General features: G+C 35.5%; 1 protein-coding gene across 6 annotated transcripts in view; it reads right to left on the minus strand.

Moving 5' to 3' along the window:
* The window catches only part of CDH18 (cadherin 18), a 982,055-nt gene that overhangs the window by 118,501 nt on the left and 843,866 nt on the right, over window positions 1-19,688 (minus strand). For all 6 annotated transcript variants that reach the window (XM_059416934.1, XM_059416937.1, XM_059416936.1 and 3 more), the window contains one exon: window positions 821-988. In XM_059416934.1, coding sequence (XP_059272917.1) covers window positions 821-988 — 168 coding nt within the window. The remainder of the gene's footprint in view (window positions 1-820; window positions 989-19,688) is intronic.

The following is a 19,688-nucleotide window of genomic DNA, read 5'->3' on the forward strand; positions in this document are numbered from 1 at the left end:
ACAGTGGGGGAAGACATATCACACAAACTTGTGAAGAGCCTGTATTGACATACCAGGTGTCTACTTTATTGCAGTTTTTAAACATCATGTGTCAAAAGGACCTAAGGGATAGCACCCCTACAAGATTTTTATCTTAATTAAAGGCTATTCTATAAAATGTCATCCACAATTTCTGCCACATTAGAAATCCTGAAATACACTTTTTCCCATTCTGAGGATGTCATAAACACCATTTATTTTCACACTCACAAAACTGACATCTTCTCCCCTTGTATTGCTTGAAAATTTGTGCCCCCCCCCACTTTATTGTATTAGCTGCACCTTGCTGTGGGATGCTTTGTGTATGCACATGTATGTGGGGGGGGGTATGGGGGTTTGGAGAACATTCATTCTTAACATGAGAGTTTTTTTTTTTTTTTAATTTCAGTCACCAAAAACACTTATGCATTTTTTTTTTTTCAAGAGAAGAATGTTACCTTCAGAATGTATTTTGGGTATATCCCTGTATATCTTAGTAATACATAACTGCTCTAGCAAATGTAAGATATACTTAGTGGTACTTAGTACCACTCTATCATTTTTAATATTTACCTGTAATGACAACTGAAACACATATTTTTTAACATGGTAGCAATTATCCACCAGGTTCAGGAGACAATAAGCTGAGTGATTTCTCTACTCTCATGTATAGAAGGGAAACCATATAGCACAAAACCAAAATATCCACATTTAACAGTAACATGACATCATATACTTAAGTATTTCATTTTTTATGCAAATGAAGAGTGATAAATATATATCATAAGAATCTGGTACATACTCTGAGGAAACCGTGGGGGGTTGTCGTTGACATCAGTCAGGGTGATGTTGACCGTTGTCGATCCAGAAAGCCCTCCAACTTGCCCAGCCATGTCTTTGGCTTGAATGACCACTGAATAGTGTTCTCTGGCTTCTCTGTCCATATTATGTAAGGCAGTTCTAATAACTCCTGTAATACATATTTTAAAGAAAACAATATGGATTACATATTAAATGAGAAACAGCACAGATATATCTTTCTTCTTTCTGTTTTAAGAAGTGCATTTTTAAATGAAATACTTTCTTGAGAAAGCCAGTTTTCTGAGACAAATGTACTTTAAAATGTTACTAAAACTATCTCATGGAATCCTTTATTTAAAACCACAGATCCCAACCCGTTCTACTCATGGCAGTTAAGATGTCCATTTCTTTGTGTTTCTTGGGGTGCCTCGGAGGGCAGTTGCACAGCCCAGGATTGTTCCTCTGCTGGATTACTGAATATTTCATAAATTGTGGTCCTCACAAGTGTCAGATGATATGATTTGAGGAGAGGCTAATTTTCCTCCTTACAGAACAATTTACATATAGCTTCCTACATAGAGTTGTCAAAGTTTGATAATGGAAAACATTCAAGAATTGTGTGTACTTGAACAAATATTGTAGGCAGGAGTCATTTTAACATTTATCAAGACTAAGAAAGTCCCTGTTTTTATCAGGAAATACAGTTACAGTAAGAACTAGATCTAAGTACATAAGCAAAACAAAGTGATGAAATTGATTCCAAAAATCCCATGTAAAACTTGCATTCTTGATTTCATAGTGCCAAAAGAGACATTAAAGGTACCTTTTTATGAACTAGTACTTGGATTCAATAAAGATATAAAAAAATGTTACGTGTTATATCCCCATTTGTTTCAAACATAGGTACATATAAATCATACAGCTTTGTCAATAGATCCTTAAATTTAAAAACTGAAACACATTTTCCAGAGAGTCAAGGACAATTAACTGTGTTATAAAAAAAAGTTCTCATGTAGATGACCTATATTATAATAAATACATATATGCATATCTCTATTTATAATTATATTACACATGTATATAAATATATGATATAAACATATTTGCTACTCCACATATAGGTCAACATTTTATTACTACCTTTTCACTTTTTATTTTTTATAAAGATTTTTATTTATTTATTTGACAGAGAGAGACACAGCTAGAGAGGGAACACTAGCAGGGGAAGTGGGAGAAGGAGAAGCAGGCTTCCCACTGAGCCCGGAGCCTGAGCTGGGACTGGGACTCAATCCCAGTATCCTGGGATCATGACCTGAGCTGAAAGCGACACTTAACGACTAAGCCACCCAGGTGTCCACCTTTTTACTTAAAAAATATATGTATGTGTATATATGTATATATATATATATGTATATATATATATATATATATATATATATATGTATATTTGGATCATGTCACCTTTTTAAAAAAATATATTTATTTATTTATTTATTTGAGAGCGAGAGAGAGAGCAGGAGCAAGCCCAAGTACGGGGAAGGGCAGAAGGAGAGAGACAAGGAGACTCTCCACTGTTAGCTCATAACCTAACATAGGACTCTAACCCAGGACCCCGAGATCATGAGATTCCAGTACCTTGAGATCATAATCCAAGCCAAAGTCAGAGGCTGAACCTATTGAGCCACCCAGATCCCCATGTATCGTGTCACTTTTTGAGAAAGGCACCAATGGCTTCAACTAAACAACTGAGTAGTTAGCAGTGCAATTCACAGGACAATGTCAATTATAATAACTGCTAACTATAGATTTTAACAAACACTCTTACAGACAGTATATTGATATAATGAGAGAAAATAGGGTTGTGTTTTCAAGTTAAAAATAGTCCTTTAGAAGTGGAAAGGATTAGTAAACCAGTTTGAACATAGAACACTGAAGCAGTATTTTTGTTTTACCACATGGATTATATGTGTAACGACTTGGAGATGAGAGCCTCAGCAACCAGCAAAAGCAATCCCACAACTTTCAATATTTGTGAATTTTTAATTGAAGGAGTTCAGAAGAATTTTCCTGAAGCTAAATAAAAATGAAAATTATTCTTATCAAAAGAAATTATAATAATATGGTAATAAATGATTCATCTAATTCATGCATATGGGAAAGCCTCAAGCATTCTTATTAAAAAGAACAATGTTTTATCACATACAATACTTATAAAGAAGGAATTGAATTGATGCAGAAATGAACAAGCTAAGAATTAATGAAAATATTTAATGAAAGAAACATATACTTTCTTATATTTGAAAACAAATAAAGATGTTCTAAAAAGAATACATTATAATTGAGACTTGCCCCTGGTGTGCAGAAGTTTGAGGTTATTGTCCGGGATAATGTTTTACAATGAAACCATTTATGTGCTATTTGCTGAGTATAAAAATATAACAGTAAAATCAATCATTACAAAGTGAATGATAGATACATTTATATAATCTGAATGTTATTCATTAAAGAGAATCAGAGAAGAGAAATCAGCACAAGCCCTATTTTATAGTATGAATTTCAGTAATTTCATTCCATTGCCATTATGCCCCTTCTTTTATAGTACAGCTACATCTGACACAAAGTGAGAAGAAACTTGTCAGTCAAATTTGCTTATGGAAAGAAAATAGTATGTCCAGAGTTGACACGTACTTCTCAGAAATGATTATCTAAGAATCCGTTTCAACTCACAATTCTCTTTAGGATGGTTCCAGGGATGTGCTTAGAAGGCACACAAGTAAGTGGAGAATGGCCTGTCAAATTGCCATAGGAATATGGTCTCAGTATACAATGATCTCCTTCTAACACACTGCCCAGATGCTTGTACATGAGGAAGCCTAGAACACAGCTTATGCACAGTAACTATTTTTTCTTTCCAAATAGACCTTTTTAGAGCAGTTTAGGTCCACAGCAAAACCGAGAAGAAAGTACAGTTATCATGAACCCTCTCCCTATTCCTTCTCTGCAGTACACACACACAGCTCCCCCACTATCAATACCCTCCATCAGAATGGTACATTTGTTGTAACTGGTGAACCCACAATGAACCTCCTTTGTATGCCTTCTTTGGTGAGGTGTCTGTTAGGTCTCTTGTCCAGTTTTTAAACTGGGTTATTTCTTTTCTTATTTTTGAGTTTTCAGGGTTGTTATATATTTTAGATAATAGTCTTTTATCAAATTTGTCATTTTCAAATGTTTTCTGACAGGATATGACTTACCTCTTTTTTCTCTTAGCAATATCATTCACAGTGTAGAATTAAAAAAAAAAATTTGTTTTTTTTTCAGTCCAGATTAACAATTTCTTTCACAGTTCATGTCTTTGGTGTTATATTTAAAACATCATTGCCATACCCAAGGTCATCTAGATTTTCTCCTATGTTACCTTGAAGGAATTTCAGAGATTTATGTTTTATATTTAAGTCTCTGATCCATTTTGAGTTACTTCCTTTTTAAGGGTATAATGTTTGTGTCATCTTTTTTTCTACATATGATATTAATTCATATTAACATCATTTGTTGAAAAGATTTTTTTCCCATTGTGTTATGCTTGCTCCTTTGTCAAAGATCAGTTGCTTGTATATACGAGGGTCAATTTCTGAGCTCTTTATTCTATTCCATTTATGCGTTTATCTGTTCTTTCATCAACACCACACCGTCTTGATTACTATAGCTATGTAATAAGTCTTGAGGTCAGATAGTGTCAGTCTTCCAACTTTGTTGTTGTTCTTAAATATAGTGTTGGCAGTTTTGGGTCTTTGTCTCCGCATATAAATTTTAGAATCAGTTTATCATTACTCATGAAATAACTTGCTTGGATTTTGATTGGTATTCCATCAAATCTATAGATAAAATTAGGAAGAACCGGCACTTTTTTTTTTTTTTTAAGATTTCATTTATTTATGTGACAGAGAGGGAGAGACAGTGAGAGAGAGAATATAAGCAGGGGTAGGGGGAGAGGGATAAGCAGGCTTCCTGCTGAGTGGGGAGCCCAGTGAGGGCTAGGAACATGACCTGAGCCAAAGGCAAACTTATTTATTTATTTATTTATTTATTTATTTATTTATTTATTTAGCTTACAAAATGTGCTCTATTTGAAAATTTTAAAAATAGAATTTGATTTAGAAAATATTTTGCACATAAATCTTCGGAAACCACATAAACTAACCTCTGTGTTTATGTGGCATTCTTTTTTTTTTTTCCAATCAACTTTATAAATGTATAATTTACACATTATGAAAGATACCTATTTAAATTTATAGTTCAGTGTTTTGTTTTTTGTTTTTGTTTTTTTTTTCAGTGTTCCAAGATTCATTGTTTATGCAGCACACCCAGTGCTCCCTTCAATACGTGCCCTCCTTAATACCCACCACCAGGCTCAAACAAATCCCCAGCCCCCTTTCCCTCCAAAACCCTGTTTGTTTCTCAGTCTTCACAATCTCTCACAGTTTGTCTCCTCCTCTGATTTCCTCCAACTCACTTCTCTCCTTTTCCCAATGTCCTCCATGTTATTCCTTATGCTCCACAAGTAAGTGAAACCATTGCTAATTGACTGTCTCTGCTTGACTTATTTCACTCAGCATAATCTCCTCCAGTCTTGTCCATGTTGATACAAAAGTTGGGTATTCATCCTTTCTGATGGAGGCATAATACTGCATTGTATATATGGACCATATCTTCTTTATCTATTTGTCTGTTGAAGAGCATCTCGGCTCTTTCCACAGTTCAGCAATTGTGGTCATTGCTGCTATGTACATTGGGGTACATAGCCCTTCTTTTCATTACATCTGTATCTTTGGGGTAAATACCAGTAGTGCAATTTGAGTGTCATAGGAAGCTCTATTTTTAATTTCTTAAGGAATCCCCACATTGTTTTCCAAAGTGGCTGCACCAACCTGCATTCCCACCAATAATGTTCAGAGGGTTCTCCTTTCTCCATATCCTCTCCAACACTTGTGGTTTACTGTCTTGTTGATTTTGGCCATTCTAACTGGTGTAAGGTGGTATCTCAATGTGGTTTTGATTTGAATCTCCCTGATGGCTAATGATGATGAACATTTTTTCATGTGTCTGTTAGCCATTTGTACGTCGTCTTTGGAGAAGTATTTGTTCATGTCTTTTGCCCATTTCTTGATGTGATTATCTGTTTTGTGTGTGTTGAATTTGAGGAATTCTTTATAGATCTTGGATATCAGCCCTTTGTAGTGTCATTTGCGAATATCTTCTCCCGTTCCATGGGTTGTCTCTGGTTTTGTTGACTGTTTCCTCTGCTGTGCAGAAGCTTTTGATCTTGATGAAGTCCCAAAAGTTCGTTCTCATTTTTGTTTCCTTTGAAAGGCAGGTGTTTAATGACTGACCCACCCAGGCATCCCAAGAACCAACATCTTGATAGGAAGACTTAATATTTTAAGATGTTAAGTCTTCCTATCAAGGAATAAGAAATATCTCTCCATTTATTTAGTTGTTTCTTTCTTCTGAATTTTGTAGTTTTCCTCATAAAAATATTGTACCCTCTTTGTAAGATTTACACTTAAGTATTCCTTTCTGGGGAAGCTAAGCTAAATGGTATTGTGTTTCTAAATAAAATTCCACTTGTTCATTTTTTTGTACATAGGTAAGTGATTGATTTTTATATATTAACCTTACATCCTAAAATCTTGCTATAATGCTTATTGGTTCCAGGACATTTCATTGCTGATTCTTTTGGATTTTCTACATATATAATTATGTCATCTGTGAGCAGAGATCATTTTATTTCTTCTTTCCTAATCTGCATAGCTTTTATTTCTTAAGAAATATCTTACTGCATTAACTAGAACTTCTGGTATGAGATTCTAAAAGAGTGGTGAAGGGGTGCTTGCGTGACTCATTTGGTTAAGCATCCAACTCATGATTTTAGTCCAGGTCATGATCTCAGGGTTGTGAGATTGAGTCCCACATTTTGCCCTGCACTGGACAGGGAACCTGCTTGGGATTTTCTCTCTCCCTCTCCCTGTGCCTCTCATCCCCAGGTTGGGCACAGGCACTCTCTCTGTCTGTCTCTGTCTCTTAAAAAAAATAAAAATAAAAATAAATAAAAATAAAAGAGTGATGAAAATTAAAAAAATAAGATAAAATAAAGTAAAATAGTGGTAAGAAGGGACATCCTTACCTTGTTCCTGATCTCAGTGGGGAAGCTTTGAATTTCTCACATTAAACATGACTTTAGCTGTAGGGTTTTTATAGATTATTTTGACCAAATTGAGGAAATTTCTCTAGATTCTTAGTTTGCCACACAGTAACTTTTAAAAACGGGGAATGTACTTTTTTGCAGAAGAGAGTCTTAGCACTTTTAAAGAAGGATGCCTTTCCTCGTTCAGATTATGCATTTTTCAGCAGTAAATGATAAACAGCATCAGTGAATGAATTATTTCTTAAGCAAATTTTGCAAATATGTTTCAGATTAATTGATTATTAAGATTAAAAAAAACATAAAACACATTCTAATTTTATAGTTTAAAATACTAATGCATTACCCGATTACTTGAAGCAAATGTATAGTATTGGGTCAAACAGGTTTTAACATCCCTTGTCCAAGATCACAAGATTTTTTGAAAAAATCTTAATGTTCCTCCTCCTTGGTCCCTCTTACTCTGCAGAACACTTGTGTACATGCTCCCAAGTAGCCAAAATTATCATGACCTCTTTTTGCTCTGTCCATCTATTATTGGATAATTTTATCATCATGGATAAACAATCATTTGTCTGCGTTGGTGAATATTTGCATAGATACTGAATCAAGTTTAAAAAAAAAAAAATTCTGGGGACGCCTGAGTGGCTCAGTTGGTTAAGCAGCTGCCTTCGGCTCAGGTCATGATCCCAGCGTCCTGGGATCGAGTCCCACATCGGGCTCTTTGCTCAGCGGGGAGCCTGCTTCTCCCTCTGCCTCTACCTGCCATTCTGTCTGCTTGTGCTCACTCTCTCTCTGATAAATAAATAAAATCTTAAAAAAAAAATCTGATTTGATAGATTTATCAGAAAGTATAAAAAAATGTTGAAAGAAGTTAGGAAAGCAATGGCAAACGTTCACATTTTCCCAATAGTTTGAGAAAGAAATAAAGAAAAAAAAGAAAGAAAGTTCAAAAAGTAATCAGTAACTTACTTTCCATTTTCAATGCTGAGCACAATAGATGGCTTTTGTACAGAATTAAATATATAGTTTGAATAAGCATTCACATGCACACACACAATTTTCCCCTACTTTTATCCAGGAATCCACATTTGAAAAGACTGACAATATTAAACAAAATTACTTCATAAAATTAAATATGAGTAAAATGTGAAGCTGTCTACATAAAGTGACTTTATATTCTGATTTTCCCAATTCATTTTCAGAATATCCCTGTCTTTCCTTAACTATTAAAGCATTCTCTTTATAAACAGCATTCTAGTCTGGATCATCAATTTCTGAGTCAGCCTAATTTTTTAAAAACATGTTTCAGAATATTGTATTTATTTATTTGAGGGAGAGAGAGGCAGTGAGAGCGAGCAAGAGGATGAGCTGGAGAAAGGCACATGGAGAGAGAAAGGCATATTTTCTCCTGAGCAGGGAGCCTGCCACAATGCTCTATCCAGAACCCCGGGATCATGATCTAAGCCAAAGCAGGCACTTAAATGACGAAGCCACCCAGGAGTCCCAAGTCAGCCTGATTTTGACAGTATGGCTATTGGCTTTAAAACTTGGCTCTGATTCAATATTACCTTGAGATTATCTTGAAAAGTAAATTCCTTGGACCCAGGCACCAGAAACTATAATTTAGTACTTCGGAGGGTCTGGCCTACTTGTACCTCTACCTGGTTGCTGCATTAGTTGGCTCGGGCTGCCATGAAAATATACCCTATTCTCAGTGGCTCAAACAACAGAAATTTATTTCACACACTTATTTATTATTTATTTGTTTGTTTGTTTGTTTTTAAAGTCAGCTCCTTTATTTTTTAATATTTTTTTCTTTTTTTTAATTTATTTTTTTTAATATTTTTAAAATTATTATGCTCAATTAGCCAGCATACAGTACATCACTAGTTTTTGATGTCGTGTTCAACAATTCATTAGTTGTGTATAACACCTTTTAGACTCTGAGAAGATCAGATGTCAGTTTCCTGGTGATAGCGCTCTTTCTGGCTAGTGGGCAGCTGCCTTCTCACCTGTTGTCTTCAAGTGGCATAAAAGAGAAAGATGGTTTTCTTGTTCTTCTTAAAAATCCACTAAACCTGTCATGAAGGCTCCACCCTTACGAACTAATCTAACCCTGATTACCTTTTAAAGGTCTCATCTCAAAATATTGTCACTTTGGGAGTTAGGGTTTCAACATAATAAATTTTGGGGGTATACAAATATTCAGTCCATTGATGATTTAAAAATTGTCCCGCATAGGGGCGCCTGGGTGGCTCAGTGGGTTAAGCCGCTGCCTTCGGCTCAGGTCATGATCTCAGGGTCCTGGGATCGAGTCCCGCATCGGGCTCTCTGCTCAGCAGGGAGCCTGCTTCCTCCTCTCTCTCTGCCTGCCTCTCTGCCTACTTGTGATCTCTGTCTGTCGGATAAATAAATAAAATCTTAAAAAAAAAAAAAATGTCCCGCATAGATAGAGACCAAAGAAAGGGGCAGACCCTTCCAGATTGTTAGGTGGCAGTTTTAATAAGCAAAGGAACTTGCATGTAAGACTGGCCTTGGAAAGCTGTAAGATGAGTATATCTCTATACCCACCCACCAGAATATTCCCTAAAAGTTTATACAGAGGCCTTAAGTGGTTTCAGTCATATATACAGTCTAGATAGTCTCAACCACGCACTGTTCACTCAGGCTGTTTTCTTAAAAACTGCTTCTACTATGAGAACAGTGGGTAGAAGCATATTCCAAGCTCAAGGGAGGAGATGAGTCTCTTATTGCCTGGGTTCAGCTTGTAGGTCAACTGGAGGTCATATCCTCTTTTTTTTTTTTTTTTTTAAAGATTTTATTTATTTATTTGACAGACAGAGATCACAAGTAGGCAGAGAGGCAGGCAGAGAGAGAGAGAGAGAGAGAGAGAAAGAGAAGCAGGCTTCCTGCGGAGCAGAGAGCCCGATGCGGGGCTCGATCCCAGGACCCTGAGATCATGACCCGAGCCGAAGGCAGCAGCCCAAACCACTGAGCCACCCAGGCGCCCCAGGTCATATCCTCTTAATGACCACTCCAACAGCCATTACAACTCCTTCAGGTGAGTCCAGTGCAAGTGGTTATGGGCGATAGTTTGGAAAGACAAAACTTAGAAGATGGAAGTGCTGTCACTATGTATTTATACATTTCTTTATTTTTATATCAATCTTTTCATGCTAATAATTGAGTATACATATGGGGATACACACATGCACACAGGCAACAAAAATCTAGTGGTAATGTTCATTTTTCAAACTGTGAAGCCTAAAGTCATGTACAAGGCTTGGATAAACTACATTTGCACAGTCCAAGTAAGAAATGATGTGTTTGACCCTTTCTGCCATGTATCCAGCTACCAGTGATTGTACTATAACTTACTTTTGCCTTCCAAATAAACTTGATTAAAAAGACATCCTACCACATGGTCTTTAAGTAATTTTTTTTAAGATTTATGTTTTATTTATCATTTGAGACAGAGATACAGAGAGAGAGAGAGCATAAGCAGGGAGACAGAGGGAGAGGGAGAAGCAGGCTTCCTGCTGAGCCAGAAGACCCATGTAGAGCTGGATCCCAGGACCCTGGGATCATGACCCATGCCAAAGGCAGACACACAAACATTTGAGCCACCCAGGTACCTCTAAGTAAATTTTAAAGAAAAAAATACAGAGAAGTTAAATTAATTACTTAAAATTATTTCATTGTTTGTTTTATTTTTTTTAATTAAAAACATCCTAAGTAACTGGTAATGTCATATTCTGAATGTTTGTTGGATAAGTTTCACTAGCAATGTTTACTTCAAAAATTTTAACTAGAAGTGTTGCCTCTTATTCTCATGTGTAGCTGGGGTGAATCAACAGGATGTGATTACCCTTGTATCATTTTGTTTTGTTTCTTATTACCTTACTGATAAACGACTGCAGGTGCCCCACTGCCTGCAAATTACCTTCTGACTACTGCTTACCAATCACCTTGATATGTAGGGGCCTGTAACTGGGAATTACTCTCTGCTGAATACAAGTTCATAACGTTGAAACCTCATCTGTGGTTATAAGCATTACGTGTTCAACCTGGCTCACTGGCTTAACCATATGTTTTCTTCCCTGATTGATGACAGTCATATAGAGCAATATATCCTCCAAAATGTGTTCTTGCATTTTTAGCCACTAAAAAGATTTTAAGACGGAAATGTACAAATCTAGTTCCTTAAATAATACTACACAAGACAGCAAAATAAAATTCCTAAAGGTTAGAACAAATAAACAAACATACACATTCAGCTTCCTACAGAAACACTTAAGGTCCACATATGCATTTACAAGAGAAACAGGCATGCTTTCTTCCAGGTCTAAACTACTATATACACTTTGACTCTTTCTCATGTTTCCTTTTTAATTTACTCAATTACTCATACATTCATGTAAAGCCTAGCATATCAGTATGTAATATATATTAAAATACACAGGAATCCCCTGTTTTCTCTAACGGGGCATAAGAGCCACTTAATATCAAAATCACATGGAGTGCCAATTAGCATGCAAATTTAAGGAAACCACCTTTGATCTATTGAAATAGAATATGGGGGAGAGTGGGGTCAAAGTGTCAGTTTTTGTGACAAGCTCCTTCTGTGATTCTCATGAATGCTCAAACTTGAGATAACCATCTAGAGTTGAGAAGACAAGATATCTGTCCGCAAGGTGCTCATATTTCATTGGAAAATATTTCTTTAAAATAATATGATCACTGAGAGATTTAGAAATATTCAGAAGTTTCATTAATCATTTTCTACATGATGACACTTAAAAGCTTGGTAGTAAAAATTCAACTTTCCAACTGCCTGACTGTGGTGTACTAGGTATCTGGAAGATACATTATGTTAGCTATTCAAAAGCTGTTTGTTTCAATATTTAGTGTATCATACACTACATCTATTCAGCTATATATTCTGAATTTTTCCTACTGACTTGGTAAGGATATGTGGTTTCCATAAGCTCTTGTCTATATTGAAAGCAAAAACATTTAGGCATTAAATCTACATGTATTTATCAGTAACACAGCTCCAGAAATATATTTTCTTCATTCATCACCAATTCAATGTATGCTAACGTGTTTCTGTTCTATATAAAATGTGGAATACAGAAACATATAGGGCAGAGTTTATAGCATTAGAATTTTATGATTAGAGTATTTACTGATAGGGAGGTATATATAAAAATCTGGGAAATTAAGTAATACAGAAAATATATTTTATTAAATGGCCAACAAAACTCAGACATCAGAGGTCATAGTTATAAAAATGGATGACTCTGATGGAAGAGTATACTATACATTATGGTAGAATAAATTAGACTATTAGAATGCTATTATTTATTTTGTATAGTATTTGTATTATAAATAGAATATTTGTAGATTATGGAAGCATGAATGGAGAAATAGGATATCACTGCAAAGGGAATCTGATAAGAACAAAGATGAGGGTATAGAATGTGCATAGCTGTATAAAGAAAACTGGATTTATTGGAAAAAGATTGTGGCAGAAAAGTAGAGATTAGGTACTCAGTGATTAAAATACTCTGAATATTTGTTTTGTTCCTCAAGTGACTGAAAGTTTGAATAGCTCTGTTGCTGCCCCTGTGGAAATTGTGACTAAGCTTCACTACTTGTCAGATGTTATTACTGACTGTGGCTGAGCAGATGAGGTTATCTCTACAGCTACATTTAGCACATCTGAGACTCTAAAGTTCCAGTGGGTAATAGATTACTTTAGGTTTTATTTATGTTTTTGTTATATAATTGATTTTATTTTTAAAGAAAAATACATAATATTCTATAAAACCATGGTTTCCAAGAATTAAAAGAAGAACAAATAGAAACCTTCAACATATTTAGCTTCAAGCTATGACTCATGGAATTAACAACCATAAATTCATGAAGGAAGACATTTTTATGCTTTAGTAGGAAGATTCAATTTTTCCTCCTCTATATTTTTTCTCTTCCTACCATTAAAATTGATGGTAAAGCATTTTATTTCTCCTGAGAGAAAAGGAAGGAGAATTCACGTTTTTTGAGTATGGACTATGACTCAGGCACTCCCTTTAGCTACGTATCTCATATATTTTGCCCATATACTCAATGAGAAGAAAAAGCTCAAAGCTAAAGTCACTCTCCCCAGACCAGAAACTTGCAAACCTTAAAATGTAACCCAGAATTTCCTGACATTAAAATCCTAATGCTAAAAACAAACAAAAAAACAAACAACAACAACAAACAAACAATCCTAATGCTACAGTGGCATTATCTCAAGGAATGAACCTTACAGAGTCTATAGGAAAGGGTTGGCCTGTTTTGAAAGAGAGACAGGAAGAGAGGGCAGGCAAAGGGAGTGAGGGAGACAGAGAAGAGAAGGAGAGGGGAACATCGTCACAAAAGTAGGTATTACCCCCTCTGTGGATTTAGAGGCATAAATCAGACAGATTCAAACAGAATATAGCTACATTCTGCTGTATATAGCATACCTTGTTAAAGGTATTCTATATAATTAAAGGTATGTAGATACCTTGTTAAAGATACTTCTCACTTGGGGTGTTTTGTTTGGATTTTTTTTTTTTTGCATTTTGCTTATTTTTATATCTGTTATTGGTATTTCAATGTAAGCTATAATTTCAAAAGGTCAGTCTCGTTAGTTAATATATTTAATAAGCATACCAATAAAATCACAGGGCTGCCAGAGCATTTGTGATGACCAAATATTTTATGCATTTTCAGGCTTTCAGCATAAAGGGGTTGCAAGAATAGATTATGTTTAGGGTATGATATATAATAGGGTACAGGGTATATATATATATTATATATATATATGGTATAGGATATAGATATATATCATAGATAAGAAATATATAGGGTATAGTATATACCCTATATACTATATATAGTATATAGGTACATATATATATTATATATAGTATATAGAAGTATATAGGTTTAGATAAGAAAACTGTCCAAGGACAGAGAGCTATGAGATAGACAACATTTAGTCTGCAAAATTAGAATTCAGTCTCTGCTGTCACAATCAGTTTCCTGTGATTTTCTGATTCCTTGTGAGTTCAGGGAAAATACTACAAGAGGCTGAAATGGATTTTGGAAAGATGTCTGCATCTTGCCACTATGTTTCAAAACCAACCTCTGGTTGCCTTGGCCTGGTTGGGTTCTAATAGCATTGGAATCCAAGTTCTGGGGAAAATCAGGATGTCAGACAAATCGTGGATAATTCTGGGTAACTGAAAGATGTGACTCCAAAAGCTAAGGATTGAGTCTTTTATTTATTTATTTATTATTATTATTATTATTATTATTATTATTTTTATGTTTAACTTTTTTTTTAATATAATTTTTTATTTTTTATAAACATATATTTTTATCCCCAGGGGTACAGGTCTGTGAATCACCAGGTTTACACACTTCACAGCACTCACCAAAACACATACCCTCCCCAATGTCCATAATCCCACCCCCTTCTCCCAAACCCCCTCCCCCCAGCAACCCTCAGTTTGTTTTGTGAGATTAAGAGTCACTTATGGTTTGTCTCCCTCCCAATCCCATCTTCTTTCATTTATTCTTCTCGTACCCACTTAAGAGAGAACGAGCACAGAGGGGTTTGGGGAGTGGTGGAGGCAGAGGAGAAGAAGAGGGAGAAGCAGACTTGCCGCTGAGCAGGGAGCCTGACTTAAGAGATCCATCCCAGGACCCTGAGATCATGACCTGAGCTTAACACAGATACTTAACCAACTGGTATTTGGTGTGACGAAAGAAAGACTGATAAACGTAGAAACCCAAGACTCATCTTGCTCCAAGTGGCCAATAACTTTATGTTTTCCTTTTTGCAGGGAATCGAATATCAATACCACTCATCAGGGTTGGACTATGATTGATTTGATGAATATGCGGTTTAGACCCTGGACTTAAGAAGCCTGAGAACTTTCCCTTTGGTCTTTGAAAGCCCTAAGCTATCATGTAAGTCATTTAGCTACCTAGCAAAGAGACCACATAGAAAAGCCCTGAGAGGGCGCCTGGGTGGCTCAGTGGGTTAAGCCGCTGCCTTCGGCTCAGGTCATGATCTCAGGGTCCTTGGATCGAGTCCCGCATCAGGCTCTCTGCTCAGCAGGGAGCCTGCTTCCTCCTCTCTCTCTCTGCCTGCCTCTCTCCATCTACTTGTGATTCCTCTCTGTCAAATAAATAAATAAAATCTTTAAAAAAAAAAAAAAAGAAAAGCCCTGAGAGAGAAAGGGCAAGAGACCCATCTGACACCCTCCAGCTCTTCCCACTGAAGCAATAAGCATATCGACGGACACATCTTTAAACATCCACACAAGTCCAGGTGTCACCTGAATGCTACCACATAACCAGGTCAATGCCACATGGGTCAAAGAATTTCCCAGATAAGCCATGCTCAACTTCCTGACTTTCAAAATTACTGTTGTTTTGAAAGCTCTGGGTTTTACTATACAAAAACAGCATTCAATTTTGGAATACACACACACAGAGATACATATACATGCACGCATGCATACATACATGTGAACATTCGGACACATACACACATGTATACACACATTCATTACTCATAGTTGGCTTTCTAGATCTACCCCAACACCATTAAATCAAGACTGTGTATTTCCTAATACTATTTTTTCTTCTCTCTCTCTCTTTTTCTCTTTCTCTTACCTACCCACCCAACCCTTCTCTCCAGACCTGAAGTGCATATACACATACATATACATAAACACACACTTTTAAAATATTTCAGTTAGTATGTGTATCAGTCCAGGTAAAAATAGTATTTGTAGAATAAAGAGAAGAGGTAAAATGAAACTGACCTCCATATAATTGATATGCAATGAACACATAGAATATAGGTTCCTATAAATAAAGGAGTTATAAGATTCTTATCATCTGGAAATTTGCATGCTATGGGGAATAATAAGATTATGATATTTATGAGATTCTGTAATCAAGGAAATTAGAAATACGATTTCAAAGTTTTAAAATTTTAAACAAAAATATTTTATTACCAAATAGTGAATGTTTGTAGAAGTACTCTAACTTAAATAGAAATGCATTTCCTTGGAAAATAATAATAAAAGAGAAGTCTGAAAGTACTAATTAAGTATGATTATCCCAAAATAGCTTGTTCACATGATTTGTAAAAATATGATGGGCTCAAAATGCAAATACAAGTAACAAGTATTAAATTTATCATGTTGATACATTATGCCTGTTCAAACACTGGCATTTTTCTTTGCTTCTTACTTTCTCTATCATTTATTTTTTCTCCTTAGTTTGTGTTTATAATGCTTAAGACAAATTTTTAAAAAGTAAGATGATTTATATAGAATTTTTTAAAATTGCAGTTACTATTTAAGAAAGGGTACTTAATATGAATATATTGAAAACCTGAACCATTTGTCAAGATAACTATACTTAAACCCATTAATTAAGAAAAATACCAAAACATTTCATTATGTATATGACTGTCCAGTTCTATTGGTAAAGGTATAATTGACAACATAGGTCTGTAAGTAACCAAAAATTAATGATTTCTCCTATAGAACTAATTTATTAATTATGCTATCTGTTTTCTTGATTTTTAAGAGAAAGGTTTATTTTCCTTTTAGAGTATCATTTTATTTTATTCAGCATTATGTCATAACTTAATAATTTAAAAACACACTGTCATTTTCAATAAGCTATTTATCACATTATGCATGCTATATATATGTATATATATGAATATGTATGTATGCATATATATTATAAACATGTGTTATATAGGTCACATATAACAAATATGCAATACTGAAACAAACTCATATATCTAATCCTTAAAATTATCTTTAAGATTTTAAGGGTATGCCTATGTATATGTTTATTTCCTTTGGCACATAATCTAATATTGAATATTTAAGGCACTTGTGGACAATTCAACTGATTACTGAGTTTTGAGAATAAAATTAGAATGTAGTCAGATGATTATAGTACATTCAAGGAGCAAAATAAGAAAAGTAAATATAATTTTAAATTATAGAAAAGTAATCCCCCGGCTCTCAAGCAGGGCCATGCATTCTTGTCTTTGATATTTCAAATATAAGTCTGAAGTGAAAATGTAACAAAATTAATCATTTAACTGTGACACCATTTATATTTTCCTGGAAACTTTAAGAATGATAAGAGGGTAACATGTCTGACAATATTTGGAGAAAGATAGCAGCACAGTGGTTGTGAAACATGACTGATAAATCAATTTTGGATGTATAATTGTTATTAATTTATAAGTAAATTTATTACGAATCAGTAACTAATGAGTACCCATTTTGTGACTCCAGCATCACTGAGAGGCAGTATAGTAAGATCACGTGACTAGGGACACAAGTTATTAATCCCCCTTAAAGGCACAGAGGCAGATCACAGAAAGTCATAGGAATATAAAGTAACTCAAAGAAATGTGAAGATTTTATAGAGAGAATCTTATTCTTGGGAAATAATTTTCCTTGTGTGTTAAAGCCACATCTGTTCACACTCTTGAATGGTTCAAGTGAGCAATAATAGTAGCCTGGACACATTCTTAGTATCTACTAGATGTAAGTGATGCAATAACTTAATAATTTGAAACATATTTAACTAGCAGCTAAATGATATTAATAGAGTGTACAACATAGAAGGATAGGTGCTATATTCTAATTTAAATGGTATTCCCAAAATACTTGAGTACTTGTTGAGTACGTGTTGAGCAAAATCCTGTTGTTTTTACAGTGTGATGGAAAAATGACATAGAATTTATTATTTTTTGATAACCCGAGGCATGAAAGCTGAATCCATCAATACATGAACAGATATCTCATCCTTTGATAAAGAGACTAAACAGAAAGACCTGAACACATGAAAGGCGAGACTGGAAGCATTTTTCTTATATGATTTGAGGCGTGGGGCTTTTGGTCAGTATCTGAATGTTTTTGCAAGAAGGGATTCCTAAACAATAAAAATATAGCTAAGGAGAAAACATTAAAAACTAGTTTTATTCTCTTAAGCTATACAATTTTACTGTGTTTTCCTAATATTTGGATTCATGGGAGTAATGTGTTGTTGATGAGTGAAATTGCAACTAAGGATATGGAAGGAGTGATTAAAAACTGATAAAAAGGGGCGCCTGGGTGGCTCAGTGGGCTAAGCCTCTGCCTTCAGCTCAGGTCAGAATCCCAGGGTCCTGGGATCCAGCCCCGCATCGGGCTCTCTGCTTCCCCCTCTCTCTCTGCCGGCCTCTCTGCCTACTTGTGATCTCTGTCAAATAAACAAATAAATAAAAATCTTAAAAAAATAAAAATAAAGACTGATAAATATGTCCTGCTATAGATTACTGAGAATATGGGATACTTCGATATGTTGCTCAAAAAGGAACTTGTTAATAAAACAGATTTATTGGGAGTCTACTCTATAGCAGAAGAAAAAAAAATTAAAGAGAGTATCTTGCATATGTCAAGTTGGGGCATGAACCTCTCAACATATGTAAAATAGTAAAACCAGACAGATGAAATAGAAAGTTTCCACCAAGTGTTAACTTTTACTTTGTTTTTCCAGTGATCATAAACTCATAAACTTGTAGATTAGTAAAAGCTAACAGGCACTGGAATTCTAGGATCTCTCCGTATATGTATTGTGACTAATAAAAACACCTCTTTAATCTTTGCATAAATATGCTTTGGTATCTGTCATCTAAAAAAACTAAAAGCAGGGGGCACCTGGACAGCTAGCGGGTTATGCATCTGTCTTGGTTCAGGTCATGATTTCCAGTTCCAGAGATCAAGCCCTGCATCATGCTCCCTGCTGAGTCTGCTTCTCCCTCTCCCTCTACCCCTCTGCTTCCCTCCTCCATGCTTGTGCTCTCTCCTCTCTCTGGTTCTCTCTCTCTCTCTCAAAATAAGTAAATAAAATCTTCAAATAAAATAAAAAATGAGAGGCATTCAGAACCTGAATTTATGCAAATTCTTATACCCAAACCTAGGAAAACAGTTCTCTATATATACTAGGAGCAATGACTGAACTGAGGATTTGGGTAGAGGGTATGGAAGGAGCAGAGAGGGAACACACAAGAAGAGAAGAAGGTATTAGACCAGGATGCACATCCAACAAAATTTAGGCTACTGCAGCAGGGATAGATGGCCTGAGTGTTCAGCCTTGGACTAAAATAGCCAGACTTTATACATCTCGGTCTCTAGATGAGGGTTATCGTGGAAATGATGTGACTTCAGCAAGGTTGACTCTAGGCACCGTGCATAGATTCTTTTTTTTTTTTCCCAAGATTTATTTAAGTATGTGAGAGAAAGAGAGAGAGAGAGAGAGAGAGAGAGAATGGGGGCACACGAGTAGGAAGGGAGAGGAAGAGAGAATCTCAAGCAGACTCCACACTAAGCATGGCGCCTGACCTGGGGCTCCATCTCAAGAGGAGATCATGATCTGAGCTGAAACCAAGAGTCTGATGCTTAACCAACTCTGCCCTCAGGCACCCCATACCTGAGCTAGATCTTAAAGGAGCTGACAGCAGGAGTAGCATGCTGAATGCATCCCCAAGCCTGGCTCCAATTCTTTCCTCAAAGGAGGTTCAGCATCAAGAATCTGT

This window comes from Mustela nigripes, chromosome 12, assembly GCF_022355385.1.
Source record: "Mustela nigripes isolate SB6536 chromosome 12, MUSNIG.SB6536, whole genome shotgun sequence".
Taxonomy (NCBI): domain Eukaryota; kingdom Metazoa; phylum Chordata; class Mammalia; order Carnivora; family Mustelidae; genus Mustela; species Mustela nigripes.